This window comes from Dendropsophus ebraccatus, chromosome 2 (assembly GCF_027789765.1).
Source record: "Dendropsophus ebraccatus isolate aDenEbr1 chromosome 2, aDenEbr1.pat, whole genome shotgun sequence".
Lineage (NCBI taxonomy): Eukaryota > Metazoa > Chordata > Amphibia > Anura > Hylidae > Dendropsophus > Dendropsophus ebraccatus.
Window position 1 is genome coordinate 206958554 of NC_091455.1, and position 15316 is coordinate 206973869.

A 15316-nucleotide genomic window follows, 5' to 3' on the forward strand; every position below is an offset into this window, starting at 1 on the left:
CCTATGATAGCAGTGAATTACCTACTTTTAGGGCACATTAATTTTGTTTGTAGTGTACTGTACTGTGGGCTGTATGGTTTACGCTGTACTGTGGGCTGTATGGTGTACGCTGTACTGTGTACTGTATGGTGTACGCTGTACTGTGGGTTGTGTATTGTACTGTGTACTGTATGGTGTACGCTGTACTGTGGGCTGTGTACTGTACGGTGTACTGTATGGTGTACGCTGTACTGTGGGCTGTGTATTGTACGCTGTACTGTGGGCTGTGTACTGTACTGTATGGTGTACACTGTACTGTGGGCTGTGTACTGTACGCTGTATGGTTTACGCTGTACTGTGGGCTGTATGGTGTACGCTGTACTGTGTACTGTATGGTGTACGCTGTACTGTGGGCTGTGTATTGTACTGTGTACTGTATGGTGTACGCTGTACTGTGGGCTGTGTACTGTATGGTGTACGCTGTACTGTGGGCTGTGTACTGTATGGTGTACGCTGCACTGTGGGCTGTGTACTGTACTGTGTACTGTATGGTGTACGCTGTACTGTGGGCTGTGTACTGTACTGTGGGCTGTATGGTGTACGCTGTACTGTGGGCTGTATGGTGTATGCTGTATGGTGTACTCTGTACTCTGAGCTGTGTACTGTACTGTGTACTGTATGGTGTACGCTGTACTGTGGGCTGTGTACTGTACTGTGTACTGTATGGTGTACTGTGGGCTGTGTACTGTACTGTGTACTGTATGGTGTACGCTGTACTGTGGGCTGTGTACTGTACTGTGGGCTGTATGGTGTACGCTGTACTGTGGGCTGTATGGTGTATGCTGTATGGTGTACGCTGTACTCTGAGCTGTGTACTGTACTGTGTACTGTATGGTGTACGCTGTACTGTGGGCTGTGTACTGTACTGTGTACTGTATGGTGTACGCTGTACTGTGGGCTGTGTACTGTACTGTGTACTGTATGGTGTACGCTGTACTGTAGGCTGTATGGTGTACGCTGTTCTGTGGGCTGTGTACTGTACTGTGGGCTGTATGGTGTACGCTGTACTGTGTACTGTATGGTGTACGCTGCACTGTGGGCTGTGTACTGTACTGTGTACTGTATGGTGTACGCTGTATTGTGGGCTGTGTACTGTACTGTGGGCTGTATGGTGTACGCTGTACTGTGGGCTGTGTACTGTACTGTGTACTGTATGGTGTACGCTGTACTGTGGGCTGTGTACTGTACTGTGTACTGTATGGTGTACGCTGTATTGTGAGCTGTGTACGCTGTACTGTGGGCTGTATGGTGTACACTGGTGGTATTATTTGGGTACAGTATGGGATCACTATATTGTATTATTCTCTCAGAGCTATGTATTATTATGTGCTGTGATTTGGACACTATACTATCTTATTGGTTTACCATTATATTGTGGTATAATCTGCGCACTATACGGTGCCATTATTTGAGCACCATGTGGTGTTACCATGGGATCACTATAATATCTTATACATTAGACACTATAAGGTATGATTACTTGGGCACCATGTGGGATTATTCTTGGATCGCCCCATTGTGTTAAACATCAGTCACTATATGGTGTCATTATTTGGGCTCTATATGGTGTTATTCTTTGATCAGTATATTGTATTATACATTGGGCAACATATGGTGTAATAATGTGGGCACTATATTATGTTATACATCAGGCACTATGTGGTATAATTATGTGGGCACTATATTATGTTATACATCAGGCACTATGTGGTATAATTATGTGGGCACTATATTATGTTATACATCAGGCACTATGTGGTATAATTATGTGGGCACTATATTATGTTATACATCAGGCACTATGTGGTATAATTATGTGGGCACTATATTATGTCATAAGGCACTATGTGGTATAATTATGTTGGCACTATATTATGTTACACATCAGGCACTATGTGGTATAATTATGTTGGCACTATATTATGTTATACATAAGGCACTATGTGGTATAATTATGTGGGCACTATATTATGTTACACATCAGGCACTATGTGGTATAATTATGTGGGCACTATATTATGTTATACATAAGGCACTATGTGGGCACTATGTTGTGTTATACATCAGGCACTATGTGGGCACTATATTATGTTATACATCAGACACTATGTGGTATAATTATGTGGGCACTATATTATGTTACACATCAGGCACTATGTGGTATAATTAGGTTGGCACTATATTATGTTATAAATCAGACACTATGTGGTATAATTATGTGGGCACTATATTTTGTTATACATCAGGCACTATGTGGGCACTATGTTATGTTATACATCAGGCACTATGTGGGCACTATATTATGTTACACATCAGGCACTATGTGGTATAATTATGTGGGCACTATATTATGTTATACATAAGGCACTATGTGGGCACTATGTTATGTTATACATCAGGCACTATGTGGGCACTATATTATGTTACACATCAGGCACTATGTGGTATAATTATGTGGGCACTATATTATGTTATACATCAGGCACTATGTGGTATTATTATGTGGGCACTATATTATGTTATACATCAGGCACTATGTGGTATAATTATGTGGGCACTATGTTATGTTATACATCAGGCACTATGTGGGCACTATATTATGTTATACATCAGACACTATGTGGTATAATTATGTGGGCACTATATTATGTTATACATCAGACACTATGTGGTATAATTATGTGGGCACTATATTATGTTATACATCAGGCACTATATGGTATAATAATAAGTACCCAAAGTCCTGGAGTTACAGAGCAGCGTCAGGCTCACAGTTTACCCCACAGTCATCTATCACATGGGGTCAGCAATACTGTGTGCGATACCATACAGAATTCTAATAGGAGGCGAGGACAACAGCTGCTGATCCAGGAGCTCCACGAGAACACCGCGCTCCACAGCTGCTGATGGGGGAGAAAGAATTCACATAACAGTACCTCAGGATCAGTACAGAGTCAGTAATGTAATGTATGTACACAGTGACCTCACCAGCAGAATAGTGAGTGCAGCTCTGGAGTATAATACAGGATGTAACTCAGGATCAGTAATGTAATGTATGTACACAGTGACCCCACCAGCAGAATAGTGACTGCAGCTCTGGAGTATGATCCAGGATGTAACTCAGGATCAGTAATGTAATGTATGTACACAGTGACCCCACCAACGGAATAGTGAGTGCAGCTCTGGGGTATAATACAGGATGTAACTCAGGATCAGTACAGGATAAGTAATGTAATGTATTTACACAGTGACCCCCCCCAGCAGAATAGTGAGTGCAGCTCTGGAGTATAATACAAGATGTAACTCAGGATCAATAATGTATGTACACAGTGGCCGCACCAGCAGAATAGTGAGTGCAGCTCTGGAGTATAATACAAGATGTAACTCAGGATCAGTACAGGATCAGTAATGTATTCCCAGTTCTGCAGACCATATGGACACCATGACAGTAGGAAGGACTCTCATTTAGGTGTCACTAGGGTATAGACAAAAATTGTAATCAACAAATGAAAAAAAAAAATTAAAGTAAAGAATATACTGAAGTTGAAGATAGACTTTAAAGGAGAAGTCCAGCGAAAATGTTTATTAAAGTATTGTGTTGCCCCCCAAAAGTTATACAAATCCCCAATATACACTTATTATGGGAAATCCACATAAAGTGTTTTTTCCCTGCACTTACTACTGTATCAAGGCTTCACTTCCTGGATAACATGGTGATGTCACTTCCTGGATAACATGGTGATGTCACTTCCTGACTAACATGGTGATGTCACTTTCTGGATAACATGGTGATGTCACTTCCTGGATAACATGGTGATGTCACTTCCTGGATAACATGGTGATGTCACGAGCCAACTCCCAGAGCTGTGTGGGCTGTGGCTGCTGGAGAGGATGATGGCAGCGGGATGCTCAGTGTCCCTCCAGTGCCCTGTGTCCCTCAGTGTCCCCCTGCCATCATCCTCTCCAGCAGCCACAGCCCGCACAGCTCTGGGAGTTGGCTCGTGACATCACCATTTTATCCAGGAAGTGACATCACCATTTTATCCAGGAAGTGACATCGCCATGTTATCCAGGAAGTGACATCACCATGTTATCCAGGAAGTGAAGCCTTGATGCAGTAGTAAGTGCAGAGAAAAGCACTTTATAAGCATTTCCCGTAATAAGTGTATATTGGGGATTTGTATAACTTTTGGAAGGCAATACAATACTTTAATAAAATTTTTGTTAGACTTCTCCTTTAAGTAATTTGGAGCAGTGCCGTGTTTGATAGATGTTTCCTTATAAATTCTCTATAGAGATTACTAATATGCGGCAGATCCAAAGGGAGCCATTTAATTTAGCCAGAAAATGAAATAAATAAGAGAGAAAATGTAGAATATATGAATGTGCCGGGGCACGCAGACTAATAAATAACCAGCTTGGTCGATCTGGCTACATGGTGGAAACAGATAGAGGAAATTGATTTGGCGGCGGATATACAGAACACGGTGTCAAAATGTATCATCAAAATAAGTAACATCTTCTGGCTCCAGGGTACAAGGCCACATCTCCAGCTTCTGTACAACCTATCCATAGAGGAAATGAGATGAGAGGATCAGAAGTGGATCAGCTGCAAAGAGAGAACATTGGAGAAATATCTGATTATTAATAGAACAGTTACTGTGTATTACTGCATTATAGGGCGGAAGGGGAGGCAGGATGATAGATAGATAGATAGATAGATAGATAGATAGATAGATAGATAGATAGATAGGAGATAGATAGATAGATAGATAGATAGATAGATAGATAGATAGATAATAGATAGATAGATAGATAGATAGATAGGAGATAGATAGATAGATAGATAGATAGATAGATAATAGATAGATAGATAGATAGGAGATAGATAGATAGATAGATAGATAGATAGGAGATAGATGATAGATAGGAGATAGATAGATAGATAGGAGATAGATAGATAGATAGATAGATAGATAGATAGATAGGAGATAGATAGATAGGAGATATATAGATAGATGATAGATAGGAGATAGATAGATAGATAGATAGATAGATAGATAGATAGATAGATAGATAGGAGATAGATAGATAGATAGATAGATAGGAGACAGATAGATAGATAGATAGATAGATAGATAGATAGATAGGAGATAGATAGATAGGAGGGAGATAGTAGATCGATAGATCGATAGATAGATAGATAGATAGGAGATAGATTGACAGACATGCCATCTTAGGCCCCCTTCACACGTCCGGAAAAACCACCCGGATTTCCGGACGCATAGACTTTCATTGGACACGGACACCCTTCCGGAATTTTCCGGAAGGGTGTCCGTTCCGGAAAATAGGACTGGATTTTTTAGAACCGGTCCTATTTTCGTCCGGAAATCCGGGCCGGACGCCCACATAGGAGTCTATGGGAGCGCCCGGGCCCCGGACGCTTTCCTGATGCACATCAGAAAAGCGTCAGGATTTCCACTCACCTTCCGCCTCTGCCCCGGCCTCCTGCTGCCTCTTCGTTCGCATCCTTGTCTGCAGGTACCCCCGGCGGCCACTCGCGGCACCCCCGGCGGCACCCCCCCGTGGCCACTCGCGGCACCCCTGCACCCCCCCCCCCCCCCCCCCCCCCCCCCGTGGCCACTCGCGGCACCCCCGCACCCCCCCCCCCCGCGGCACCCCCGCGGCACCCCCGCGGCCACTCGCGGCACCCCTGCGATTACTCGCGGTACCCCCGCACCCCCCGCGGCCACTCGTGCCACCCCCGAACCCTCCCCCCACGGCCACTCGCGGCAGCCACACCCCCCCCCCCCCCATCGCCCCCCCCCGGCGGCCAGGAGACCAGGACAGGTGAGATTAAAACTCCCATCATGCCCTGCTGACAGGCCATGATGGGAGTTGTACCTCTGCAGCCTGTGGCCATCCAGGTTGCAGAAGTACAACTCCCATCATGTACTGCAACCTGGGTGACCACAGACTGCAGAAGTACAACTTCCATCATGTACTGCAACCTGGGTGACCACAGACTGCAGAAGTACAACTTCCATCATGACCTGTCAGCCAAGCATGATGGGAGTTGTAATTCTGCAAGCTGTGACCATCCAGTTTGCAGAAATACATGTCCTATTTTTCTTCTCATCAGGAAATCCTGAAGGTTTTTCCTGATGGTTTCCTGATGGTTTCCTGAAGGTAAAAACGGATTACTGTCAGGAAATCCTGATACTTTCCTGATGACATTTAAGGCCTCCTGATTAGGATTTCCTGACAGTAAAAACTGACACGGACGTGTGAATGGGGCCTTATAGACACAGGCCCTTTATAAAGTCACTCTCTATCCCAGTGCTCTTTTATAATGTAATATGTAAATGATAAAAAATATCGAGGAAGATTTATCAAACATGGTGTAAAGTGAAACTGGCTTAGTTGCCCCTAGCAACCAATCAGATTCCACCTTTCATTTTCCAAAGAGTCTGTGAGGAATGAAAGGTGGAATCTGATTGGTTGCTAGGGGCGACTGAGCCAGTTTCACTTTACACCATGTTTGATAAATCTCCCCCCTTATTTAGTAAGAAAACACCAAGTGTCATATATATCACTCTACATCTCCCCCAATAGATTCTCTGCCTTCTAAAATCCAATAAGCCCCCTCTATGGATATGTCTGTAGTGAGGGATGTGACCGGATCCCGGCCCACCATACCCACCATACACCACACACATCTTCTGGAGCTCCGTCAAGTTCCATTAAGTTTTCTTTTCTGTTGATCCAAGTCATAAATCAGTGTAATTTTCTATAGAGCGGCAGATAATTGCTTCTAATGAGCCTCTCCGAGCCGCGAGGAAAGAGACGAATGTGCGCAGCAGAGCGACAATCACAAACTACAGCGTCAATGAATATTAATTCACAAAACCTTCAAAACACCGGAAAACCTTTCACTGTGCGCAGTATAGACCAGCCGAGACCCCCATCTGTATCCAGCACTAACCTGATATCCTGCACTTGTATCTCCAGGTATTCCATGCCCAATCATTATCGCCTGGGCCATAGGGAAGCTGTGCAACGAGAACGAGCAGTAAGTACAGAACCCTCATAATGTGGTCTGTGTGCAAACCATAGGGCAGTATTATAGTAGTTATCTACTTGTTATATAGGGAGCAGTATTATATTGGTTACAGTAGTAAAAAGAAAGAGACATATGGCACTCACCCAAAAGTAGTGGGGTCTTCTATTTATTCATGGACACGAAGTGCAGGCAAGGAAGGGGGAAGATGGCAAGCGGGCACGTCTAGAGAGGCAACAGTTTTGCGCTACAGGTGCGCTTTGTCAAGCCCAGTGCCATACGTCTCTTTCTTTTTACTATTATAGACTGTCTTACCTCCGTGTGTGCACCACCCGAGGAGTTTGTTCAGACACGATCTTTTTGCTGATTGCTCCTTTATTATGCTGCTATAGCAGCGGTGCCGACCTCTCTCTCCTGGACATTATATTGGTTATATTCTTGTATATAGGAGCAGTATTATAGTAGTTATATTCTTGTATATAGGAGCAGTATTATAGTAGTTATATTCCTGTATATAGGAGCAGTATTATAGTAGTTATATTCCTGTATATAGGGGCAGTATTATAGTAGTTATATTCCTGTATATAGGAGCAGTATTATAGTAGTATATTCCTGTATATGGGGACAGTATTATAGTAGTTATATTCCTGTATATAGGAGCAGCATTATAGTAGTTATATTCTTGTATATAGGAGCAGTATTATAGTAGTTATATTCCTGTATATAGGAGCAGTATTATAGTAGTTATATCCCTGTATATAGGAGCAGTATTATAGTAGTTATATTCTTGTATATAGGAGTAGTATTATAGTAGTTATATTCCTGTATATGGGAGCAGTATTATACTAGTTATATTCTTGTATATAGGAGCAGTATTATATTAGTTATATTCTTGTATATAGGAGCAGTATTATAGTAGTTATATTCCTGTATATAGGAGCAGTATTATAGTAGTTATATTCTTGTATACAGGGAGCAGTATTATAGTAGTTACCGTATATTATATAGGAGCAGTATTATAGTATTTATATTATAACATTCTTTGAACAGATGTTGGATTGGAAAAGGTCCGGGAAAATACATTGATTACATCTATCAAGGACCTGTCATCCTTGTCCTCCTGGTGAGTAATGTTTTTATATCTTTTCTTTGATCAAAGATCAGTGATGTCAGATCTCTTTCATGTACATTGGATCATCCTGCTGAAGTCAGGGGGTTTGTTAGACATGTATCCGCCATAATGATATGTCCTAATAAACATCCCCCCAAAGGCCAGAGAGTATCAGACAGAATCCAAAAAACACTCTCTGTTATCACATCGCATCTGGTGCATGTTCACATTTCTCTATTCTATATAGTGATTATAAAAGTGAATGATCCATAGAATCAGTGGAAATGCAGAGGGGATTGATGCTCTGCAGCCTTCCTATCCATATACATTTTGTCTATGGAAGGTTTTTCGGTTGATAATAAGCTTTGTAATGAATGACAATGACACCTAGAAGCCTTCAGTCCATGTCGCTTGGATAAGTGGGGTTCACATATTTTCAGCCTAGCTGTGTTCTCAATGAGCCGTTACATCGACAACTTAATTTCCTCGCTCACACTTTATTTTCATCAATTATTCTGGAGGATCCACCGACCTTGCGCTTCACGTACGATGAACACGTCCTCGAGGCCCCGGACTCGTCTCAGTAAATAAGTAAAGTGTTTGTTGCCGTCATCCTTATTGATGGAGCATTAAATTATCCTCCATTGCGGAGGAGTGTGTCCTTGTGGGTAACGTCCAGCCCGACTCTTCAATCAGAGACCATATTGAAGAATATGTTACCGGAATTTTCACTTTCCGTAAAATATGTTTTCAGAATCTCCCATTCCGGTCATCGCCATCCGGCGGCATAAAGCGGAGAGCGGCGGTGTAAATCAGACCTGGATTTATGAGCTCTATTTCAGGAGGAGATCAATGATTTTTCTCTCTCTGAATGTGCAAAATAATATGAAAACTTTTTAGTTATTACTCATGAAAAAAGTAATTTATATATTTGTAATAATTCTGTCTGGAAGCGTTTGTGCGGAGGGTTTATGGGCAGCAATATACCTTACATAAGACATGTGACTTTAAAGGGGAACTCTTTAACAATTTTTTTCTTTCAAATCAACTGGTGTCAGAAAGTTATATAGATTTGTAATTAACTTCTATTAAGTCTTCCAGTACTTATCAGCTGCTATATGTCCTGCAGGAAGTGGTGTATTCTCTCCAGTCTTACACAGTGCTCTCTTCTACCACCTCTGTCCATGTCAGGAACTGTGCAGAACAGAAGTTTTCTATGGGGATTTGTTGCTGCTCTGGACAGTTCCTGACATGGACAGAGGTGGCAGCAGAGAGCACTGTGTCAGACTGGAAAGAATACACCACTTCCTGCAGGACATACTGCAGCTGATAAGTATGGGGAGACTGGAGATTTTGAAATAGAAGTAAAGTACAAATCTATATTACTTTCTGAAACCAGTTCATTTGAAAGCAAAAGAAATTGCTGGTGTTCCCATTTAAAATCTGCAGGGGGTTTTACACATATTAGGGCCTCCGTTGCCATACTAGAGAACAGAATATGTCACATGATTGTTTGGAGGACCAAGATATTACTTTGGATGGGGAACAAAAACAGAAAACAGTACATGCAGTATGAATCATTATGCCGTCATAAATAATACCGCCATAATAAAGTACAGTAGTACTGTAATCTATAAAACTAACTACAGAACCAAAACTAGCACCCAACTTATTTACCAGATGCCTCTGCATGGAACTGTAGTCTCATACAGCAAAAGCAAATGATATGCTGACATATTCCAGCCTTGTGTATATGCTCGATCAGTGGGGCCTATGGATATGACTGGCGTATGCAATGACAAAGGTCCACCAGTGTATAAGGGGGGTCTCCAAAATGCAGAAGATTCATATTTGGGTGGTGGGCGAGGGGCAGCGTAGGATCCCAGTCTAACCTCAGTGGATGTTTTGAGCTGTTGTATACTGTCTGTTCCTATAGGTTTTATAGTTTAACATCTTTGCTTTTTCTCTAGATAAATTTTGTATTTTTATTCAACATTGTGAGGATACTAATGACGAAACTACGAGCTTCAACCACATCTGAGACCATCCAGTACAGGTGAGCGGATGAGGTCGGGAAATCAGTGTAATGGTGGGAGCCTTTTCTGCCCTCAGGGAGCTTTCTCCTCCCCCTCAGAGCCTTCTCCGCCTCCTCAGAGCTTTCTTCTCCCCTCAGAGCCTTCTCCGCCTCCTCAGAGCTTTTTCCTCCCCTCAGAGCCTTCTCCGCCTCCTCAGAGCTTTCTTCTCCCCTCAGAGCCTTCTTTGCCTCCTCAGAGCTTTCTTCTCCCCTCAGAGCCTTCTCCGCCTCCTCAGAGCTTTTTCCTCCCCTCAGAGCCTTCTCCGCCTCCTCAGAGCTTTTTCCTCCACTCAGAGCCTTCTCCGCCTCCTCAGAGCTTTTTCCTCCCCTCAGAGCATTCTCCGCCTCCTCAGAGCTTTCTTCTCCCCTTGGAGAAGGCTCTGAGGGGAGGAAAAAGCTCTGAGGAGGCAGAGAATGCTCTGCCTCCTCAGAGCTTTCTTCTCCCCTCAGAGCCTTCTCCGCCTCCTCAGAGCTTTCTCCTCCCCCTCAGAGCCTGCCCCGCCTCCTCAGAGTCTTCCCCACCCCCTATGAGCGTGCCCCGCCCCCTCAGAGCCTTCTCCGCCTCCTCAGAGCTTTCTCCGCCTCCTCAGAGCTTTCTCCTCCCCTCAGAGCCTTCTCCGCCTCCTCAGAGCTTTCTTCTCCCCTCAGAGCCTTCCCGCACCTCAGAACCTGCATAGCTAAAGAGATCAAGAAGACTGTATCATCTGTGAGACCTTTGCTGTAAATTACCTGTACATGGGCCGATTATGTGGCATTACAAATGATGGCTTGTTGGAGGTGAATGTGAACATGGGACAAGCTGCCGAGAATGATGAAAATAATGGATGATTATTGGTGTTGTCCATCTCCCCTACCATTGCAAAAACCTGAATGTGGGAACACGCCCCTTAGAAACAATCTGTAGTAGTTACAATGTATCCTAAGATCACCTGAATGTATTCCCAGTAAAATTCCCAGGTGCAGTGACACAGTGATCTCTGTCCATGTCAGGAACTGTCCAGAGCAGTAACAAATCCCCATAGAAAACATCTCCTGCTCTGGACAGTTCCTGACATGGACAGAGGGGGCAGCAGAGAGCACTGTGTCAGTCTGGAAAGAATCCACCACTTCTTGCAAGACATACAGCAGCTGATAAGTACTGAAAGACTGGAGATTTTTAAATCGAAGTAATTTAAAAATATGTAAAACTTTCTGACACCAGTGGATTTGAAAGAAAAAGATTTTCCCCGGAGTACTCCTTTAAAACAATAAAACAAGGTACAGCACAACGCGTTTCCAGGCTGGATCGGCTTCTTTAGAATTGATGCACCTGATGAAGAGGCCGGTCCGGCCTAGAAACATGTTGTGCTCTACCTTGTTTTATTGTTTTAAATAAATTAATATAAGCTCTATACTCGCGTATCTATTGGAGATGGCCGCGCCTGTCTTTTCCAGCAGGTCTGCATGAGGAACTCTGATATTTGATCCATCCATGTTTGGATGATCCTGCACCATGGAGCGCTGTCTTCTTCTTTGCTTTCTGTGAATTTCCCGTCACCTTCCTGCTGTTCTTTGACCTACGACCTGTGATTGGGAACAACGATCATTGTTACCGCCATCCCGGTGTAGTCAGAATCTTTGGTGTTGAACTTGCAGCCATGTTCTTGTCTTGCAGGAAAGCTGTAAAGGCGACTCTGGTCTTACTCCCCCTCCTTGGCATCACATACATGCTGTTCTTCGTGAACCCTGGGGAAGACGACGTCTCTCAGATAGTCTTCATTTATTTTAATTCCTTTCTTCAGTCTTTTCAGGTAGGTAACTGAGACTGGGGGATGCCAACTGAGGATGGGGGCGGGGGAGCATTGGGGGTTTAAATCTGTGTCTGCCCTCTTAAAGGGATTGTTTAATTAGAAGATTGCATACTATTTAGCTTTCATTATACGTATTGTACAACTATGGAATAGACTGACGGTTCCTGTTTTCTGCAGCTGTAGTTAGCTTTACTGTATAGACTGGGATAGGAGGAGCAGAGTCACCTCATTATCATTTGGTGTGAGTCAGGTTTGATGTATCAATGTCACTTTTCAGACACATGTTTCAAAGCTACTGGGCTCCAATGCAAAATGTTGTCCTGGAGGCTATCCCTGTATTCCCATAGCTGCGCCATATTGTCTTATAGATGGGGGCTGAGAACTGAACTGAACATCCGTCTTCCCTCATTTCAGCTTATACAGAATTTGTCTCCAGACACTCCTGGGGTCAGCAGTCACCTGACTTTTAACCCTCTTCCACCCATGTGCACTTATTCAGCCCTACATGGGGGCAAAAGGATATAGGACTGGATTGGAGGCTATTGGACGTGGCCAGTAAATAACCCTATTTTGATTTTGTGACTTTTCAACAATATTGGAAGAGTACAAAGCAAAGGACTTCCCTTACTGACGTTACTATGACAGAACAAAAACATGTGATAGGTGATTGTCCAAAAGTGGACAATTCCTTTAAGACATTTACAACTATAGAGCTTTGCAAAGTAGTCACAGATATTAATGTGTCTGGTCGAAAACAATGTTGTTTTTCTTACAGGGTTTCTTTGTATCAGTATTTTACTGCTTCTTGAATGGGGAGGTAAGTGTTCTTAGGGTTATGTTTTTGGAATTTTTGCTAACGTTACAGTCATAAATATGCCGGACCTACCAATATTCTGGATTACCTAGGATTACCTATGTAAAACTAACACCTGTCCTTCGTAACAACGGCCGTCATTGCGCAAATAGCATCCGTTACTGTTGAAATATCAGACATCATTTGTACAACGACGGCCGTTGTTATAAAAGCATGGCCGTCATTTTTACAAAGTGTACCTAACTTATATTACTTCTACCAACGATAAATAGAATTGCTAAAGAAAGAAAAAGAAAACAAGTCAACATATAAATTTAAAGGGAAACTGTCACTAAGTGTATGATGCCCTAAATGAGCATAAACTAGTGACAGAAATGCTGAACAGATCGGAGTATTATTTACATCACTTTGTTCTGCCGTTCTCCTAATATGCAGGAGAATAGGATTCTTGCTACACCCCTCCCCCCGCCCTCCAGCTGCTGATTGACAGTTGACTTTTTATACACAGCATGGATAGATAACTGACAATCAGCAGCTGGTGGGAGGAGTTTTCTGCTTCTCATGAATATCGAGGACTACTGAGCTCATGCACATAATGGGGAAGACTACTTATTGTCCATGTTATTCAGGAGGAGATCTCTGGATCAGCTGCACAGAACAATGTATGTGATATATCATTCTGCTCAGCTTCTCTGTCACTAGTTTGTTACCTTGAGATAGGACACCATAAACCTACTGACAGAGTCTCTTTAAAAAAAGTTTCAAAATGTAATATGAATTTCCCCTTTAAGAAGCCAAGTGCCCTTTAAATCGGTGGGTCACGCTCCAGACTGAGGCCCCGGAGGGATTGTTAATGTTTTATTGACTGAGGCGCAGAGGAGACATTTCATCTTGTGTCTTCATCTCAAAATAATTTTCTGGCTGAAAATTTCTTAATTATTTGACATCCGGAATAAGCGACACCAAAGAATAAATCTGCTTAGAATCTCTAATACATCAGCCGGGGTTGGGGGTCGATTTTTGCTTTCCTCCTCAGAATCAATTAAAGTGCAGAAAAAAAGTAATTACAGGAGAATCGAGAATTTATCACTTTTTGGGTTCTTGCATCGATGGTGAAGGCTTAAAGGGGAATTTTTTTTTATTTTTCTAGGGAAAACTGAGAGAGGAAATAAACAGAAAAACAGCAACATGTAACACTCCAAAAACAGTGCCATAGTGCCACATGCCCCTATGGGGGTCAGTCACTGATAGTGCCCCAATAACATTGCCAGCCATCATAGCCTTAAAATAACGACAAAATTATCAGAATGTGAAGAAAGTCGAACCAGTGTCAGTACATGCATAGCAGCGCCAACCAACTAGAGCATGCCCATACATAACAGCGCCAACCAACTAGAGTATGCCCATACATAACAGTGCCAACCAACTAGAGTATGCCCATACATAACAGTGCCAACCAACTAGAGCATGCCCATATATAACAGCGCCAACCAACTACAGCATGCCCATACATAACAGCGCCAACCAACTACAGCGTGCCCATACATAACAGCGCCAACCAACTTGAGCATGCCCATACATAACAGCGCCAACCAACTTGAGCATGCCCATACATAACAGCGCCAACCAACTACAGCATGCCCACACATAACAGCGCCAACCAAATAGAGCATGCCCATATATAACAGCGCCAACCAACTAGAGCATGCCCATATATAACAGCGCCAACCAACCACAGCATGCCCATAACAGTGCCAACCAACTACAGCATTCCTACACATTCCTATACATAACAGTGCCAGCCAACCAACTACAGCAATCCCATAACAGCGCCAACCAACTACAGCAATCCCATAACAGCGCCAACCAACTACAGCAATCCCATAACAGTGCCAACCAACTACAGCATTCCCACCACAGTGCCCCTATAGGGGTCAGTCACTGATAGTGCCCCAATAACATTGCCAGCCATCATAGCCTTGAAATAACGACAAAATCATCAGAATGTGAGGAAAGTCGAACCAGTGTCAGTACATGCATAGCAGCGCTAACCAACTACAGCATGCCCATACATAACAGCGCCAACCAACTAGAGCATGCCCATACATAACAGCGCCAACCAACTAGAGCATGCCCATACATAACAGCGCCAGCCAACTAGAGCATGCCCATACATAACAGCGCCAGCCAACTAGAGCATGCCCATATATAACAGCGCCAACCAACTAGAGCATGCCCATATATAACAGCGCCAACTAACTACAGCATACCCATACATAACAGTGCCAACTAACTAGAGTATGCCCATACATAACAGCGCCAACCACAGCATGCCCATACATAACAGCGCCAACCAACTAGAGCATGCCCATACATAACAGCGCCAACCAACTAGAGCATGCCCATGTATATAACAGCGCCAACCAAC

The 15316-nt window shown here is 43.2% G+C and overlaps 2 protein-coding genes across 5 annotated transcripts in view; both read left to right on the top strand.

Moving 5' to 3' along the window:
- LOC138783958 (anterior gradient protein 2-A-like) overlaps window positions 1-15316 on the top strand; it is a 470764-nt gene that overhangs the window by 244353 nt on the left and 211095 nt on the right. The window lies entirely within an intron of this gene.
- Window positions 1-15316, top strand: part of CRHR2 (corticotropin releasing hormone receptor 2) — a 187438-nt gene that overhangs the window by 169764 nt on the left and 2358 nt on the right. For all 3 annotated transcript variants that reach the window (XM_069960600.1, XM_069960599.1, XM_069960601.1), the window contains 5 exons: window positions 7051-7111; window positions 8150-8222; window positions 10181-10266; window positions 11939-12074; window positions 12850-12891. In XM_069960600.1, the coding sequence (XP_069816701.1) occupies window positions 7051-7111; window positions 8150-8222; window positions 10181-10266; window positions 11939-12074; window positions 12850-12891 (398 nt within the window). The remainder of the gene's footprint in view (window positions 1-7050; window positions 7112-8149; window positions 8223-10180; window positions 10267-11938; window positions 12075-12849; window positions 12892-15316) is intronic.